This window comes from Scleropages formosus, chromosome 4 (assembly GCF_900964775.1).
Source record: "Scleropages formosus chromosome 4, fSclFor1.1, whole genome shotgun sequence".
NCBI lineage: Eukaryota > Metazoa > Chordata > Actinopteri > Osteoglossiformes > Osteoglossidae > Scleropages > Scleropages formosus.
In genome coordinates, this window is record NC_041809.1 from 28530701 (window position 1) to 28550207 (window position 19507).

The 19507-nt window shown below is 42.9% G+C and overlaps 1 protein-coding gene across 1 annotated transcript; it reads right to left on the reverse strand.

Moving 5' to 3' along the window:
* Positions 1–6157: 6157 nt before the first annotated feature.
* On the reverse strand, positions 6158–18496 carry LOC108934107 (short transient receptor potential channel 7-like). Its single transcript, XM_018751632.1, has 12 exons — positions 18159–18496; positions 14520–15276; positions 12980–13162; positions 12292–12456; positions 11370–11586; positions 10708–10941; positions 9001–9265; positions 8496–8691; positions 8142–8363; positions 7834–7914; positions 7427–7502; positions 6158–6725 (listed from the first exon to the last, which is right to left on the reverse strand). The coding sequence occupies exons 1-12, from the start codon at positions 18242–18244 to the stop codon at positions 6586–6588; spliced, it is 2622 nt and encodes an 873-aa protein (XP_018607148.1). The 5' UTR covers positions 18245–18496; the 3' UTR covers positions 6158–6585.
* Between the last annotated feature and the right edge of the window lie 1011 nt (positions 18497–19507).

Consider the following 19507-nt stretch of genomic DNA (forward strand, 5'->3'; position numbering starts at 1 on the left):
TGCCTTTATCCTTGCCAACTCCAGCTGCAAGGTCATGCAAACAATTTATGATGAAATGGATCTTTAGAAATGGTGCTGGAATGCTGCAGGGAAAAACAACCAGTGTCTCCCCTGTGAATCTGAAAAAGCAGAGCAGTGTTCCACCTAAAAAACAGAAAAAAAAGAAAAAATAAGTTCTTATAAGAAGTCAGTTTAAATTTGTCATACTGTCTGCAACCACTTGTCCCAAGTGGGGCCACAGTGAGCCAGAGCCTAACCTGGCAACACAGCGCACAAGGCTGGAGGGGGGAAGGGACACACCCAGGACAGGATGCCAGTCCATTGCAAGGCACCCCAAGCAGGACTTGAACACCAGACATAGCAGAGAGGAGGATCCAGCCAAACCTGCTGCACCACCACATCCCCAATCTGTCACGCTGCACATTCCAACAGCACAAGGACACTAATCAGAATGTGAGTTAAAGGAACCACCACCCGGGCCCAACCAGCATCTTGAATGGACTCACAAAGGACGTGATCTGCAAATAAAAAAAAAAAAAAAAAATTGTAAATAAAACGCAATCACTGATAGACACAGTGAGCCAATAAATATGGTACCTTGTAGCAGCGCAACCATCCAGTGTTATCGCACAGCAAGTGGACTGCTTGCCATTAGACATTACAACCAAACATCAGAGAACAGCAGATTCTCACACAAAGACTTTTATTAAGAAAATAATAACTAAAGCAAATGGGACCTGGCCCGCAAAACACAAAAAGCAAACGCAAAAAGTCATTGATCACTAACAGAAAGCGGTTGGCAAATCTAAAACCTTGGCCAACAATAGAGAGCTCCTCGTGCTCCTTGCCAACACTCTCTCCAAGTCTCTGAAGAGCTCAGAAAAGCTGCCTTAAAATTTGCTTGTGACTGGCGTGCAATTTTCCCTCAACCGCCCATCATTACCTGAAACTGGCAAAAGATGAGCAGCGAGGGGATCTCCATTATGTTCATCCCCACCCCATGCTCTGGATCCACCACATGTCAACTCACAACAATCACGCACACTCACACACAAAAGGTTCAGTAAGACTTTGGATATTCTCCCAGTGTGTGTGCCAATGTTTATCACAATTTACCAGCTAAATTAACAAAGGAAATGCAAAGTATTGGGAGGAGTTATATTTCTCTCTGTGCTTCTTCGAGGTCTTGACTCTCTTATGAATGGATCCTTGGCCTTAGGCCTGAACTGTCAGCTTTGCTGTTTGTTGCTGAACACAGACTGAGAAAATTAGTAGCACTTAGAAGATTGAACAAAGCATGCTGGCAGTATACTGTAACCCCAATAATATCTGCCATTTGTTATTCTGCAATATGAAGAGCCGGTTATAAGTCCCTGTCTTTCACAACATATTATCTTGACGCCTCACCATTAATGAAGTGAGCTGTTTCGTTCCTCCATCTCCCCAGGAGGCATCTAAACACAATTCAGTGTTTCCCTTAAGCATTTATAATTGTTTAAACTTTATTATTGTTTTCCCACCCCAGTGATTTTCAAACCCCCAAAGAAGCCAGCAATACTCTACCACTGATGTCCACTTCACACAAGGAAACCTATGTGTATCTCATCCTATCGCTATCTTTGCCTTATGGTACTGTCCATACTCCATGACCCATACCTGTCTCTACCTCACCTTCCATTTGACACCACAATCAAAACAATATCTGAATCTGCTCAATTCCACACCATTCCCTACATCTAGTGTCCCACCAGTTTTGATCTAGGGCCCAACATTGTCTCCGACACAACTGTCCAGCTTCTTCGGACTAATCCTAAGCCGATGAACTAAAAGGTTTAAACCCCTTAAATGAGTTTTCCGCAGATTGAAGGTGGGGCTAAATCTAATTACCTGTGATACTTTCTTAGGCTATTAATCCTAGTGTCAAGCGAATGGCAAAAATTCAGAGCAACGAAACGGCCTTAAAAATATAAAAACCGGAAGGATGATTGAATAGGGACGAAGCAGCTAATGTGGCACATACACACACATACTCTGAACCGCTTGTCCCGTACGGGGTCACGGGGAACCGGAACCTACCCGGCAACACAGGGCGGAAGGGGACACACCCAGGACGGGACACCAGTCCGTCGCAAGGCACCCCAAGCGGGACTTGAACCCCAGACCCGCCCGAGAGCAGGACCTGGTCCAACCCACTGCACCACCGCACCCCCTCTAATGTGGCATTTCTAGCACAATGCTAAAAATAAATAAAACAGCCGAAAACCTTATGAAATATGCACATTAATGGACTTTCTTTGATAAAGCTCGAAATCTATTCAGGGGACATGGTGGCGCAGTGGGTTTGACCTGTGCCTGTTCTCTGGTGGGTCTGAGGTTTGAGTCCTGCTTGGGGTGCCTTGTGACAGCCTTGTGTTCTGTCCTGGGTGTGTCCCCTCCCCCTCCAGCCTTACACCCTGTGTTGTGGGTTAGGCTCCAGTTCACTGCGGCTTTAGCCAATGTGTGTGTGTGCGTGTGAGTGAGCTTGAAATCTACAAAAGTTTGGGTTAAGCAAATGTTGGCTAGAAGTGGGTTGGATGTGCACAGCCTGTGGATGAGTACTGGGAAGTGAGAGTGCAGTGAACGCAGAGTGCTGCTTGTGTGTGTGTGTGTGTGTGTGTGTGGGAAAGCTGCTCCAAGCCAGCATTAGAAGCAGGAATTAACCTACCATCCCACTGCACCCTGCTGAGGAGCAGATGGGAGAGCAGGATGCCCAGGGAGGGGTGGGCCTCCAGCCTTTGTAAAGCTGCAGCTGTCTGTCTAGGGGTTTATAAGGTGAACAGTTACTAAACATAGCCTCCTTATAGCAGAAGTAAACATAAATAGTTTTAGGATTTTATGCCATTTTATGGAGTCTGCTGAAGACACAGCCGCTGTATGTGCAGCTTCACATTCACTTAGAGAAATGTGCACTTCAGATCACACACATTAATCCACTTTGGCAGCTGACCCGTTTTCACACTAGACCTATGTAGTACGTACACACACACACACACACAGATGCATTAATATATTGACGCAAACCGCAATATCCAGATTAACTAAATTCACTCCAGTGCATATATAAATTATGTTCCTCTATTGGCTGCCGATGACATCATAGGTTAAAAATCACATAAAGGGGGCCAACTACATCACGCTAATGGAAGCTGTATGTATAGCCTATTCCCTGTGGACATGTGCAGCAGGCAGTGTTTTCTTTCCATATCAGTAAAACCCAGTATATATCATGGTGAACTTTAACAGTTTGTTGTTTTTAAGAGTGGGCTTCGTGCAGAAAAGAACACATCCTGCTCTTTCCAAGGAGACAAAATCACACACCTCCTGCATACTAAAGCTAAACTCTGTGTGTGTGTGTGTTAATGTGAAGCATGAGGGTGAATCAGTGGAAGATACTGTGCCATATCACCATGGCAACGTCACCAGAGCCACCAACTCAGAGTGCTGCCAGGGGGCATGAAATAGCATAGAAAAGGCACCCCCCACACACCCAAATAATAATAAATAGAGATACGCAGACAACATACGCACGCAGTTTCTAAACAGGCCATTCCTTTACGCGATGGATTACCATGAAAATGCGTCAGTGTGTCCGCGCGTGTTTGTGTGCGAGAGAGAGACAGTTTAGGATTAGGTGTGAGCGTGCTTCCACCCGCATGATGACATGCTCACTGACACAGCCAGCCCACCACTCAGACCTGGTATAAATAAACATTGAAGAAATGGAGGCAAAGTGGTAAAATGGGAGTAGGAGCAGTAACCCTGAAATGGCTGCACTGTATAAACAGTACCCTATTTTGCAGATAAATGGCTCAATAGCGCCCCCCATTGATAGGCGGTGGAACTGTTGGAGGAGCTTTTCCCTGAGTCACACTGCAGAAAGACTCAGTCAGCAAAGAGCAGTGCTGCAGAGCAATGTCACGCGGCGACTCCTCAGAGCGGTGACCTCCATGGCGGCCTTGTGGAGATAATGTCGGCCTGAGGGAGTGCGGATTCCTCGGGAAATCTGCACCGCTATGTCCCCGTTTATCTGGGTCTTGCATATTTCAGATTGAGGTTCAGTTCCGGACAGTGCGCTCCCCCGGATACTCGCGCACATAGACATGAATGAAGACCCACGGAAACACACACACACACACACACACACACACACGCAGACGCAGACAGAACTCCCGCTCAGCCCAAGACACAAACACTTACACTCAGCAAACGCATCATAAGCACACAATCACGTACTCGCACACATAAATCCTCACTCGTACCCTCACACTCGTGCACATACACACACTCATACATTCCACACGCGTAACCGGAGAGCTCTGTCTCTCTGTCTCAGACAAACACGCAGAGGTCTCACTGGATCACTTACACACACAGCACATGTCCTGAAAACACAGCCATCCACAGAAGTCTCTTTTTCCAGACAGGGCAAGAGATAGAGAGAGAGCCATTCACATAATTCTCATTCTCAGACAGACAGACAGACACACACACACACACACACACACACACACACACACACACACACACACACACACACACACACACACAAGAAACTTGCAGCTGTACATCCTCTCTCGGTCCCTTGGCATCTCTTTCTTTCCTTAAATGGTGTTACTCTGTGAAAAGGTCAGAGGCCAAGCATGGCTGGGGGCAGGGGGAGCTTTAACCAAGACAAAAATGAGACTAATAACTTGTTTCTGTGCCAGTAGTTTAGCTGCTGTTCTGCTTTACAGGAGTTAATTTTTGCCTTCCAGTGAATTTATTAAATATGATTTGGACTATAAATCAGCGACCACCCTCTGATAGTGACTTCGCAAAACTGCAGGACTTGCCTGACAAAGTTCACACCCAGCGCAAGCAGCGTTTGTATTGTTAACACCGACAATCTAAAACAAAATATCATCAAATAAATCAATCACAACAGCCTTTAAAAAGTCCTTGAAACGGTCTTTCACAGAGAAGTCATTAGTTTTGCGCTGTAACTACATATCCCTTTATTTCAGACTGGAAATTGAACAGTTCAATAGATACAGAATAATATAATTGTGAGCCGACTTTATGTAAATAGGAGCTTTGTGTGTTCCAGTCCTTTTAAACTTTAAAGTCCACAGAGAAACAAAAGGCTGAGTCTTTGTCTTTGTGGGGAACAGCATCTGCTGACCCAAAGTCACTCTGCTGCTGGTAACCAATAGCAACAACACAGTGTGTGTGCATGTAGGGGGGGTTGGGGGGGGGTCCTTTGTTAAATGGCCTCTTTCATCCGGTTTGCCTGCAAAAAGGCAGGAAGAAAATGGATTCCGGATGGCAGCTGGGAGCCAGGATTTGTGACGCAGCAGCAGATGGCTGGGTGTGGACGGAAGGTGGGGGAAGTGTGGGACCGGAAATGAGGAATCAGCAACGTCAGGCACAGGGGCGGGCTTGTGGGCGGGGTTTAGGTCCTGCTCACTTGCGCACATCTGGTGTCTGATTGGTGCAACTGCATGCTTAATAATTTTGTGCTTTTTAAAATAAAATTCTAAGAGTAAATAAACACCCTAAATGCAAAATAATTCAAAACTTTTTACTGTGGGTTTTTTCTTTGTGCCCTTTAGATTTTTTGTGTCCATTTGTTATATACCTTAATTATATAAAAAAGTGAACAATTGTGATGACGAGAACTGTTCATATCTGTTTCTATTTTTGCTTGAGTATTTTTCTGCAGCCATTCTTCTGTTCAAAACTCTTACTTCAGAGTGTTTGCATGCCTTGTTAAAGTAATGGGGCAAGTGTATATTTTTTAGATTATTTAGATTATTTTTTAGATTGTGCTACTCCCCACCTCTTCAGTCATTAAAGAGAATAAAAGGGTATATATACATTTAGAAAAATCTGAAATGCCATGCTCATAGATGTTTTTGACCAGCATTCTCCTGAAAAAAAAAAATTATGTCACAGACACACCGCTGTCTTTGGAATAGTACAATTATTTTATTCTCTCAATACATATGCATGGAAAACTATTTCCTACACATCAAAATAAATAAAACTTTCTAGAGCAAATATTTTACTCACAAAATGAGCATTTTAAGATTTTAATGACTTAATTCTTATCAATGAAAACAAATACTGTAGGTGCTGGTGCTATCTCACAATCTTCACTATCTCATTTTTCTTCACTAATAATTGTTTAGTCAACTGATAAACTCCTACATTTGTTGGGATTGTCTAATGGTGTAGCTCTGAGGTCAGATCCCAGAAGAAGCTGCTGTGTAAGACCAGAAGCCTTCTGAGAACACTAGACAGCTTATGCTGTCAAGCCAACCTTAACAACCTCAATATTTCAGATCATCAAAGTCCTTTGTCATCACCTTGCTTAAGTTACAAAAATAGGAAGGTACTTAGACTCCAGTCCCTCTTCCAGTTACTAAAAAATACTGTTCTGGATATTATTTGCTAGTTTATTCTATCTAGCCTTTTTTATCATTATACATATCCGAAGAATCTCACAAATCTCCTCTTTTTCTCCCTCCATCTTTTCTTCTAGTGCAAACATTTGCTTATCACTTTTCATGACTCCCCGAGGTTCTTCCCAAACTTGTCATTTAGCTGCTGAATGAGCCCAGCTAACTCATCTGAAGCCTGAGACTTTTCTTCCAGGAGTTCATAACGGAGGCTGGAGATATCCTGCTTGATTTCCTTCAGTTCACCTGCGGGACACACGAAAAGTTCACACAGGTACAGAAGCTGGAGCCACAGAAATATAATGACAAAGAAACATAGCAATAGAGGATGGTGTTGCAGAAATATGCACATGGAGTATCAAACTGGATGTGGTATAACTGGAATCATTTTGCCTCATTTTGATGTAAATGAAGTGATGCCATTTTTGTAGGAACTTCAGAAAACTCCGAAAATGCATGTGTAAACTTTGCAGTCTTTTTACCTTATACAAATGACCAAATAAATATCTACATTAAGGTACAAGTGTTTAGACTGAAACACAGGGAAAAGTGAAAAGCATACTTATTTAATAAGCATCTGTTATGTATAAGTTTAACCTGCTTATGATATGCAATTGTTTTGAATTAGTTATTAGGAAAATTAAATGCACCATTATACTATTTTCTGGAAATCAAAGGTGGACATGTGAGTTAAAGTATATATCTACAGTTGCATTTATGTATTTTAGAAATGCTTTTTTCCAAAGTTACACACAGTTTAGAGTAAAGAGAATGACATTCATATGAAGCAAAGCAAAACTGAATACCTTATTCCTATTCAGGTATACAAATGTGCATCAGTGTACAGCAGTGCTCATATAAAAGCTTTTACTTAATGAATAGATAAAACATTTATGAAAGCTGTACTGGCAAAACATTCTATCTATCAATCAGTAGTATAATTTTACCTTCATTGACTTCATCATTTTCACTGTCCACTTGGGCCTTCAGGACATAGCGCTTGATCAGGCGCTTCATGAGTTTCTGTTAGGTGTGAGAGAGGAGAATTATATATGGTTGCCCGTCAGACAGAAGAGGATATGGGGTAGAAGAGGAGAAAATGGGAAAGAAGGAAGTCTATACATGGTATTTGGTATGGATTGGGTGATATTCAGAACCTGCAATGTTTTAATGATACGGGTTTGGTTATGGTTGGTATCTGGCATGAATTTGCATAAGGCTGAGCTTGGATGTGTGGGTACCTGATATTTAGTGATGATTAAGTTGTGTTTGTAATTGATATGAGTTTTGCCGTGTTGATACCTGGTAATGGTTTGGTTGTTGGTACTAAGTATAAGCTTGGCAGTGTTGGTACCTGGTATCTTGTTGGGTGCTTGATGGGCTCCCGTACTGTGAAGTGATCTTTGGGCTGACGGTGAGTTCTGTAGAGATTTGGCTATATAGGGACGAATTAAAAATAAAAAGGACAATGAACATGCAAGTCACTATTGCTGGAACAGCTGCTACTACACAATTGTAAACCTCGACACTTACAAGAAGGAAGAAGTAAACATACCTATGTCTAGCTTACTTTCATGACCCCTTGGCTTTCCCCTTTGTGTATGTGTTAAACACGGTCATTACCACTTCACTGAGGGGAAAGCCTGATCCCAGAGCTCTCACCTTAGTTCCTGTGTTGACCTTGTCCATTTCCATCTCGCTGTCAGGGCCTCTAGCTTTTACCTTGCACAGCTGCACTACACACTCCTTGGTGCGCAGTACCAGGTAGTAGAAGGACTTGGGGCTTGGCACAAGGTTGAAAGGGGCTGGCAGGGTGCGACCCTCATCAAAATAAGACAGCCAAAGCTTGGAGCGGGCAAATTTCCATTCCACATCAGCATCTTCCTGCAAACAATCCAAAACTGATGGTAACTTAGTTTTTTTCCTGATGTTATGGACACAGATGAAGGAGAATAAAAGATTTGCTTGTATCTGAATTATCAATTAACCACTATCAGCAATCGTTCCAAAACATACCTCAATCTCCTGGTAGGAGTGGTTAATCATGGCAATCAGCATGTTGAGGAGGACGACCACCATAGTGACATTGTAGACTCCATATAGCACATAGCCGATGTTCTCAATGAACTTATGGTCATATTTTAGGACCACAGAGATTACTTCTGATAGGCCGAAGATGGACCAGAAAAGGGTCTTAAAACTTTCCTCAACTCTGCATAGCAATAAACAATATGGCATTTTACCACTCACAAATGGTGTAGACTGAATACCATATCAGATATAAGATAAATTCTGATCATTCTAATTCAAGATAAATAATAAAGAAGGATTTACTTGGAAATACTAGGGTTCTGGTGTCAACATCATCTTTTTACTAAGCCATATTTGAACTCTGTGCCTTTTATTGGTTTGGAAACGTAAAAATGTGAAATGGAATCTGTATTACATGTATTAAAAGCCGCCATTTTATCTTAATTTTAGTTTCAGGAACTATCCATTGTGGAAGTAACACAGGACTCACGTGGTGAAGGCAGGATTGTATTTTGCCCCCAGGTAATAAGAGTACAGGTTGAACATGCCGATCATGAAAGCAAGAAAAACCATGATGAAGATGACCATGAACTTAAAGATATCCTTAACAGTGCGACCAAGGGAGATCTGCAGCGGGCCAAAGCTCTCATTGGCAGGCAGGATGTAGGCGATACGAGAGAAACTCAAAACCACTGCAATGGAATACAGCCCCTCCGATATCAGCTGGGGGTCAGACGGTCGCCACTTGTTCCTCGCTGAGAGAAGGAGGAGGAACTGTGAATTTTTCACTCACACAAAATAGGAGGATACAGGGGCTGGGAAAAGTAATGGAAATACCATGTGAAATATTAGTCTAACATTGAAATAAATAAATCATAATTACAAACGCAGCTGCAAAGGTGAGTCATGTTAGATTAATTGGCAGTTAGTGGTATGTGTCAGCTATAAAACAGGTCTGACATTTAGCACTATAACACGTGAGTTTTCAAAGCAACTAAGTTCTAAAGATGCCAAATAGTCAATGGCTGAATTCCAGGTGCATTGGGCACAAAAACTGGAAAATTATTTAATGTGTCAAAGAGAACAGTATCAAAAATAATTTCAGCAAATTCCAAACATGGGCTAACTTCAGTGGCAAAGAGAAAGAGTGGTTGCAAGTCAAAGCTCATCAATAGGATTAGACACATTTCACAGCGTAGTTGTTAAATATCATGAAGTACAGCCTTAAAAATTACAACAGAATTGAATCAGCGTTTCTGTGACTCAGCCTCAAGAAAGACTTCGTTTTGAGCTCCACAAAGTTTGAATTTAATAACAGTCAAGGAACATGAGGTCTTTTTACAAAAGGTGAACCTTATGATACAAACACTGTTCCATCATGATATTCCCATATTCTGGAATAACACAGTGCTAATACCTTAAACACATTCCATCTCCTTCCCAGTGATCAGATCTAAACACCATTGAACATTTATGGAAAGTTCTGGAATTCAGAATGCAAAGCAGGTTTCCATCTCTTTCATCCCTCAAAAAACTGAAGGCTTATCTTTTTCACTATTCCACTAAACACAGTTCAGGACTTGAATGACAGGATTTCAACAATGACTCAAGCTGTTCTCAAAGCAAATGTGGGCTCCTCTCATTATTAGGTCCTAGATATTTAAATTTTGATGTTTTTTTGGTGTTTCTGTCATTTTCTCCACCCCTATAGTTCCAAGGGAGAGGGAATGACATATGTTTTCAAAGTGTGGAGTAAAGAGTGTGAATTTCCTTCTGTAGCTTCTCAACCATTCCACGCCTATGTTTGTGTCAGTGGTTTTTCCAGCACAAAAATCTTCTGCCATGCTGTCACCACAAGATGGCAACACATTGCAAGTCATAATATGGCCTCTGTATTGCTACTCTCCCCTAACAAAATGGATGTAACTGAACTAAAATGATAAAAAAAAACAGTAACATTAACTACAAGAAATAACCATGGACAAAGACTACAGTAAGGAATAATGGAATAATGACTGTACGTTTGTTAGCTTTGCTGTAGTTTCTACAATAGGTGACACAAGTGTCCAAAGTTACTGACAGAAGTGTTCATATTGGGTTTAGGAAGTGCAGCCCATTTGCAATAGTGCTGACTGTTGGTGTAGACCATATGCAGTAATATTAACTATAGTTGGAACTCATATTCAGCATTACTGACCGTAGGTGAAATAAGCCACATCATCTGGCAGGGAGGCATTGCTCAGGGCAATGTTGGGCACGTGCTGGTTGACGTACAGCTGCGCCTTTGAGGCCTTCAGGAAGGCCATGAGCCGAGCTGTGAAGGATGCCACAAAGATGGAGAGCATGCCGAAGTCCAGCACGTTCCACAGGTGCATCACATACTCCCGTGGCCCGTCTGCCCAGATCTCTTTACATTCCAACCAGATCATCCCTGAAACAGACTAGATCTCCTCATAGTCTGATAAAATCATGCCTAAAAACACTACACACTATAATGGGACCCTTGCTACATCATCGAACTGCAGAGCATGAACATCTTAAGTGCATAAAGACCTTTATTATTTTCTTGGAATTTGAAATATTTTTTTTGTGCCTATGCAGACTAACCATATTATAATGACGCATCAATTTCCTAATGTAGAAGGGACTCATAAAGATACTTTTCCGTATGTTCAGCAGATGATAAAGGTTATTTACGTTGATAAGTGCTGCAAGAGAAAGCTTTACTTCCTTAGTTTGCAATGATAGCATTTCTCACCCATGCAAACAGCAGGAAAGCACATAAGTTTGACTTTTGATATATGCCACACTGGCCCTCTGTACCCAGCATCCACCGAAGAAAGAAGAAAACCTGTTTACCCAGGACCCACTTCATGATGAGCATCTCAGTCCAGGAGAACTGGGTAGTCTTAACTCGGAAGATCTGCCGTGGGTGGTCAATAACGGTCTCATTTGGGAGGTTTTTAACCCCTTCAAAGCGGTCTGAAGCATTGAGCACCAAGAGGCCCAGGAAGATGGTGAAGGACACAGCATGGGCCACAAATTTCATGAAGGGGCTACGAAGGACCTGGCCCAGCTTGAGGGGTAAACACAAACACACAGGAGCAGGTGAAGTCACATTTAATAGCTTTGGATCTGGTACAGATGCAGCTATGGCACTTAAATGTCTGGTAGAGCTGGATAAGTGCTTAAATACTTCATCACAAGCTGCATACTGTAAATGTTCCAACTGCAAACATCTGTACTACAACATAAGGAAAATGGGGGTTGATTCTGTAAGTACACTAATGTCTCAATAGCGGTGGTAGAATCTGTGCTCATTTTTATGGTCTTAGTCTGTTTATATACCTACTGCATCCTAGTGTCTCAGTGTAACCCAGTCCACTGGCTTTCCCAGCTAAGAGAGACACCTGCACTCTCATTTTCCTGGATTACAAACCTGTCTTTCTACACAGATTAAATTTAAATCTGCCTCACTTCCTTGACCTTCTGGCTTCACTGGAAAATCAACACACTGAAATCAGTAGTTTCATTGCAGATATATTCCCATAAAAAATGTTGTCTCTAAGACAAAGAACTACACAAAAAGAAAGTCAGGTGAGGGTTAAAGACTGACATAGATCAAAGATGAAATCTCAAAACTTAATACTTACCTGCAAGTAAACACGAGTGCTTCAGATAAAGGTTTGACAATACATATTTAAAAAAGGCCAAATGTGGTTAAAAAAAGCAATGAAAAATAAAGAAAATGAGTTGTGTCAAACAATAAGGAGAGCTGTACCTTGCTACATGGCATGACCCAATAAGCAATGGCAAGAAAGGGTAACCCAATGGTAACCCCCAGCACAGTCCCGCACTTGACCCCAATGGACTGCTGCCGCAGCTCTGACAGGTTCTCATACCAGATGGTGAGGAGCTGCTGCTGGCAGTTGGGATGGGCAACAAACTAGAAATAAGGAAAAGGCTATACTTTCATACTCTTGGCAACCGTTAGGTACAAAGTAAGCGCATTTAATTAAACATGGTTAATAAAAACTGTTTTTGTAAATGTACCGCAGACTTGCATTGTTTTGTTTGAAGATGTTTCTGATATTATTAGACATTACATTCATGTGAATGACATGCTGGATTGGATTATACTGCAGTCTTCTGCAGGACCCCACCAATCTCAAACCAAATTTCAGGTACTCAATCTGGTAAATGTCACTTAAAATCCATTAGAAACACAAAAACTATAAATTTATGCCACTGAATATGAAGTTGGAAGATAAAATTTGATGACACACTGCAATATAGCACAGAGAACAGAATTACCCTTAGTATGTACTAGTAAGTCGCAGGCCAACCAAATAACTACTGGATCTGTGTTAAAGTCAGATGATTAAGTCATGTTATATTTAAGACTACAGGCACATTTTTACCTTGTACTACCTGGGTGTGTACAGACGTACACCAGCGTACACTCTCACCTTCTTGACCTCATATTTGATTGCCAGCTTGACCCGGCTAAGACAAGGGCGGTGGTGCTCACTGGGGGGAGTTTGGTTAACATCCCCATTCAGGATGGCCTCCACTTCCTCTGTATCTCGACACAAGTCCAGCACTCCAACCACAAAGTCCTTGCACTGCATGGAGAGTTTGCGGTAGTCATTCTATAAGGAAGCAAAGATAAAACAAACGCCCAGTGAGTTCACGTTGCTGTCCATGAAGAGAAAATCAGTCCATATGAACAAAACCTTTCAAAAGTGACTAAATATATGTCTTGGATTCCAAACAGTTAAGTGATTTTTCAGCAAGATGTTTTCCAAGGCGTACCGCACTAACTGCTCCATTAACCATACACTGTTATGATTCTAACAAAATAAAAGGTTGTTAGAACAAATGGAGTTTGAAAAAAAGAAAAAACATTTATTTACAAAGAAATTACCCTACTTTCCAGTTCAGGTTTCGAGATCAGCTGACCTGCAAGCAGAAGGCACTTCACAATGGATTCAGCAGATGAAAAGGTGTTTGGGACCTGCCAGAGGCTTACGGGAATATTTGAATTTACAGATTAAAGCAGCTCTGTAATTAGAATGGATGTGCTGGAATTATCCATAGACGTGTCGGAGTTCACGTGGATCTGGTACTCTTCATTACATGGAGTATGCAGCTCAAAAAGACCTCTATTGTTTTCTCTGCACCCTACAGAGCTGTAATCCCACTGAAACCCTGCAAAGCCTGTCAAAAAGTAGACGATAACTACAGCTGACAGCAGAAAGCACGTAGTGAAATTACATGAGATGGACAGGGTAAAACACAGGTTCTAGTATGTTCCATCCTTTTCAACGGAATACCCATCTCAGACTGATGTTCCATCTCCATTAACTACTTCATCTTATTCAATAATGTTCAGGAACTGTATCTTCCTGCAAAGCTCAAGAAGAACTCAAAGGAAAGGAGCTGACTGAGAAGAATGAGTGATTGTGGTTGTCTGTACACTTCTCCCTGCATACAGAATCCAAAAACATGCACAGAAGGACACAATAATAAAGCATTTCCATATCCTCCCTTACAATGAAAACCACACTAGTGATCAATTTGGAACGGCAGCTATTTTCTTATTTCTATATATTAAATGTTCCAAATCAGTTTGTGGTGGGATAATGTTTACCATTTTTTATTTTCTTGTTGAGTTTGCTGTAGTAATGAGTACTCTTTTGAGTACTCTGGTTATGCTTAATGCTTTGACATGTTCAGGATTCAGTAAAAGCACATAAATAACTTTGGATATTTCATTTGTTGCTGCATTTAATATGTGAAGGGCGTTAAGTCTTACCTATGCCATTCCAGCTATGCTTGAGTGTATCTGTGAATTGGAAGCACTGAAAATATGTGGGTGACAACACAGCAGAAAAAAAACCACTGCAGGAACCACATGTATTCTCCCCTTACATTTGTAATCTGTGATACTCCTACAGAATGTTACTTACTCTGATCTCAAGGTGATGGTCCCACAGACACACTCACCTTGAACTCGGTCTCAATGTTGGCGAGCCGTGCCAATTCATTGCTGAGCTCCAGGGCAGTGAGCACAGGGTCCGGGCTAGACAAGGCTAAGTATGCAGGGCTGGCCAAGCCCTTGTAAGCATTGATGCGAGACCGTGAGTGGCTGAAGGGGTCACGCCGCTGTCGGACACCGCACTCTGTGCACTTGCAGAAATAGTCATGGGGCTTCTCAATGCGTGCACCTCTGCGAAGAAGGATGTGCACAATCTCATACTCCTGGCAGTGTGCCGCCAACACCAGGGGTGTCACATCATGTGAGAAGCGCGTGCCATCCTCATCGTAGGCGTAGAAGTCATTGTCACACAGTTCCTGTTCAAGGCCTCCAGCAAAGGCTGGGTGGGCCAGGATAGCCTCTACAATACGCACATAGCCCTTGCTAATGGCCAGCAGCAGGGCATCACCTACACGTGATAAGCCGTCATGCTGCAGCAGCAGCTCCGTCACCTCCAGGTGCTCGTTGCCCACAGCCAGCTGCAGGGCATTCTGGCCCATGTAGTCCACACAGTTGACATTGAGAGTCTTGGACTCCTCTAACATCTTGCGCACCACAGGGATGTTGCCATACTCGGCAGCATCTAGGAAACGTTCCTCCTCCGCTGTTAAGCTAGTGCTGCGCTCATTGAACATGTAGGTTGGGCCACGGACTGCTTGCCGACGACCCTTCTCTCTCAGTGTGGTATGGCGGCGATGCATGATCCCAGCAATATTTCTGTCTATTCTGGAGGAGAGATAAAAAAGGTGGAAGAGGAAGGGAAGGATTGTGAGGGTTGAGAAAACTGAGAAAAAGACAAGGGCAGTTGTCTCCAAACTCCCAAGATCTCCGCAAGATTAGAGATATTCACCGCTGTAAAGACACCTCTAAATTTTCAATATCTGCCACTCATAATGTCTGAGTTTTGAAGTGCCGCCTTTTATAAATGCCAAGCTTCTATCACACACACCTAGAGATCATGTTTTCAAAATGCTACATTAAACAGAGCAATTTTTCATTCTACGTAAACATTTTTGAATTTGAAATTGGTGGTACAATATTCTTTCTCATAAAAATACAGTTAGGTTAACACAAAAAAAGTATTCAAAGACCTACAGCTGAAATAAACATATCAAATGCTCAGCACTGTCTTTAAAGTACTGTAACCACTGAAGAGCTTCTCATGACAATATTCTCAAACACAGTATCTATCACCATGACAATACAATCTTAAATCTGCCACACTTCATCACTAACATGGAGCCACAGATGAACGAACACATCATTCTTTGTAACTAATGTACTATGAGCAACTTGATGTAATGTCTTGTAATTTTCACAGGCCTCTTGCCATCTCTCAAGCATCAAAAATACATGAGTAACAGATGCAATTCAGTGAAAGTGAAGCCATTCATTGCTGCAGAAGAACACAAAAGAAGAAGAAGAGGTTATCACAGTAAGCCAACAGGCAAGATCATTGTACAGTGAGACTTAATTATTCATTATTTTGCTGCTGGAATGAGGATTTTAACCAAAGCAACTTAAAATTGTATTCACTTGCAAGAGTAAATCCCATTAAGTTGAGTTTAACCAAAGGGAGCCACTTGCACGGTTTACTTGAAAAGGGAAGGTACAGAAGAGTTTCTTTCACTCAGGTGTTTGGGTTGCAAACACAGGGAAAATATGTAAGCTCTACACACCCTGAGCCTGATTTCAACTTACACCCCAACAAGCAGCGAGGCAGTGGCATTAACTGCCTTACCAATATTCTTATGTATATACTGTAGCTGGGTATTTAAGAAGATAATTTTTTTCCGCAGAGGGTCCTACAGCAGGAGATCTACTGGAACTTGAAACAATAGCCATCAGTGCCCTAAACCACCATGTAACTTTTTTCTCTTTTTTGATTAATGCCAATATTTATGTCTGAAATGAGTACTGCTGTCACAATGGGAGATACTATCTTATACACACACTCTGTCTGAACCACTTGTCCCATACAGGGTCACAGAGCCTAACCCAGCAACACAGGGCATAAGGGGAGGGGTCACACCCAGGATGGGACACCAGTCCATCACAAGGCACCCCAAGTAGGACTTGAACCCCAGGAGCAGGACCCGGTCCAACCCACTGAACCCCTCCTCAGTACTATCTTATAAAGTATGAAAATGAGCTCTGGCAGCTGGCAATGGAGCTGCTCTGTTGAAGAGCACTATGGGGAATCACAGGTAAAAAGGAGGCAACTCAGGTGATCACTCAGTCATTATCCCCGGACAGTTCTATATACTCGCTGTAATTTGCACAGGGAAGAGATTTACATAAGCAATCAGAAACACTGTCATGTTTACTCCCAGAGGGATTTAAAATCCTGTGAGTGAAGTATTTTGTTATCTTCAGTATAATACAGGAAAAAAATACTGTAAAACCTTAATGTACAAAAAGTTCTCCATTTTGATTCTTAAGGCCCCAATAAAGTACACAGTAATTCTATATAGTATATATACTCACAGCAGCTGCACATAAGAAATTAACCTTGCTACAGTAGCAGAGACTGAGTCCTGGGACCTTTAATTATTACACTATTGGAATAATTGTTACAGTAACACTGGTGCCTCACAATTCACTTTTGCTACAGGTTTGAATGTGGGTTTCAATCTGGAGTGTACCAGCTTCATGCCCTACACCTCTAGGACAGGTGTAGAGGTGCAGCGGGTAGCACAGGTACCTCACAGCCCCTGCTCTGTGTAACTGGGTCTAGGTTCGATTCCCTTTCAGTCTGTGACAATACTTAGTCCGCTTATTCTCTGGGTGATGAGGTTTCCCTGTAATGTGTCTTAGGTGAACTCGTGATGTTAAGTTGCCTGTAGTGTGTGACAACCCTGCGACGGATTGGTGTTGCGTTCAAGATGTACCCCCAGTAATTTCTGAATAGGGTCTGGACCACTGGGACCAGGACATGTACATTTGTTCACGTAGCTGAAACTTTTCTTCAAAGCAACTGACAATGTTAAGTTATTTACAATTGTTTACCCATTTATACAGCTGGGTAATTTTTACTGGAGCAATTTGGGGTAAGTACCTTACTACAGCAGTAGATAATGGTAGTTAATACCCTTAAATTAGCAACCTTCACTTCAGATTCAAATTTAAGGCAGCAACTCTACCCCACTACACTATCAGCCACATGTTTCTCTAATATGTGGTAAGAGAAAGAGTAAAATTTAATGAGAGTGAATTTTAAAACTGCTAGGCTAGCAAAATTTTCTCTTTGGAGGATGTGTTTCAGACGTAACTATATCTGTCAGCAGGACCAACTGGCTCAAACACTCACCGTGACTCGAGTCACAAAGTTTTTTAAGTGTTTGCAACTAATACAAAACCCAGCAAATAATACACAACAAGTAGCTATATGAAAGAAATATGTTCGGAAACTAACTTCTGCTGCGCACCTGTGCTGTGGCGCCACACACAAGTGCAAGAACGACAGCAAAGTCGAAGTGCCGTCGTTGAACACGTCGCGCGCTCACCCAGCTGTACCGCCCGCGAGACACCGCGTCGTGAGCCTCGCGCACACAACCGACACCGAGTACTTCTGCGCTTTATTGCGAATTCGCGGTCGGGTCACTTACGTTTGGTGGAGGACGCCGTGTTGCAGGTTTATCGCGGATTCAGCGGGACTGATGTAATCCGAGCGCAAATAATTCCCCACATCCATCCAGAGGCCGGGGTCTCCAGCCCGCGCGCTCCATGCCGCGCGCAGCGGGGGGGCGCACGCATCTGATCGGAGGTCTCCCTCCTGGCCGAATGAACTGTTCGAGAAGAAAAAGCGGCTCAATTTCGGAGAGTCGCGGTGGGGAGAGTCCTCGGGAAGCCGGTCGTTGTGTTCTCGGGGAAGACAGGCAGACGACCACCGGGCACGTGCGAGGGGGGAGGTGTGAAGAGTGGTGGAGGAGCTCAGGATGCTGTACGCGTGCTCCTCGTCAGCCGTGTCGCTCTCCGTGCCCTCCTCACACATGGTCCTCCGTCTGCCACTTTCAGAAACAGAAAAATAAAGAGAAGCGCTGCATATGATCATAACACAGCCCCCCCTTTCAAAAAAGGCGGGAAACCATGTCTGACGCCCTAATCTTAGGCAAATAACGCTCTTTAGAAGTGCCCCATGGCGACTTCTTCTACTAACATGGAACTAGAGTCCTGGCTTCGCAGCTGCGCAGCAATACTCACCTGCCACACACCTTCATCGCACAATAAGCTCGATTTTGCCCTTGCCTCACTTGCAGCCAGTGTCCAGGAGCCATTAGTGAGGTCCTCATAAAGCAGACTGGGGAAGGATAATTTCACTTCAATAGACCAGATTTATAATTATGTAGCTAATGTGATTTATGGTCCGCAGTTTTCCTTTTATTTTCACTCATTTCCTGTACCTGATTTACCCTTTTTGTTGTACATAGCACCATCAAAGCAGTCAGACTGGACCAGAACACTATCAAAGTAAATTTTACATAAAAAGGAGTGACAGAGAGCTGAGGGGATGTAAGGGTTTCGTGAAACGGTTTCCACATGTGTTCTGCGGGAGAGCAGCTGCACCTCGGGTCCGATAGCAGTTGCTTCATCTCTGCAAGTCCTGTGTCGGTACTGCAGCTCATCCATCATGTCTGCTGGAGTCTGTGCTGTGACTGTGATTTTGCCCACCGCCCCCAGGCTGAGCTGCTCTGCCCTCAGGCTGATTTTGCAGTAAGAGCCCTTCAGACCTCACTCACCGAGAGCCTGCCGAGACTGGGCTTATCATGAAGCTAATACTCCCCTCTCCATCACGGGTTTCGTGCAGACCTTTTGGAAGTCAGATTACTGATCACTCGGGAAGAGGCCTTATTTAAACATATCTTGTGTCTGTAGTGGGCTGCTGTTGGCACGATGAGATGAAGTGCTTCAGATAAATGTGCTTCAGCACCTCCCTGAATGGATGGAGGCAGCAGGT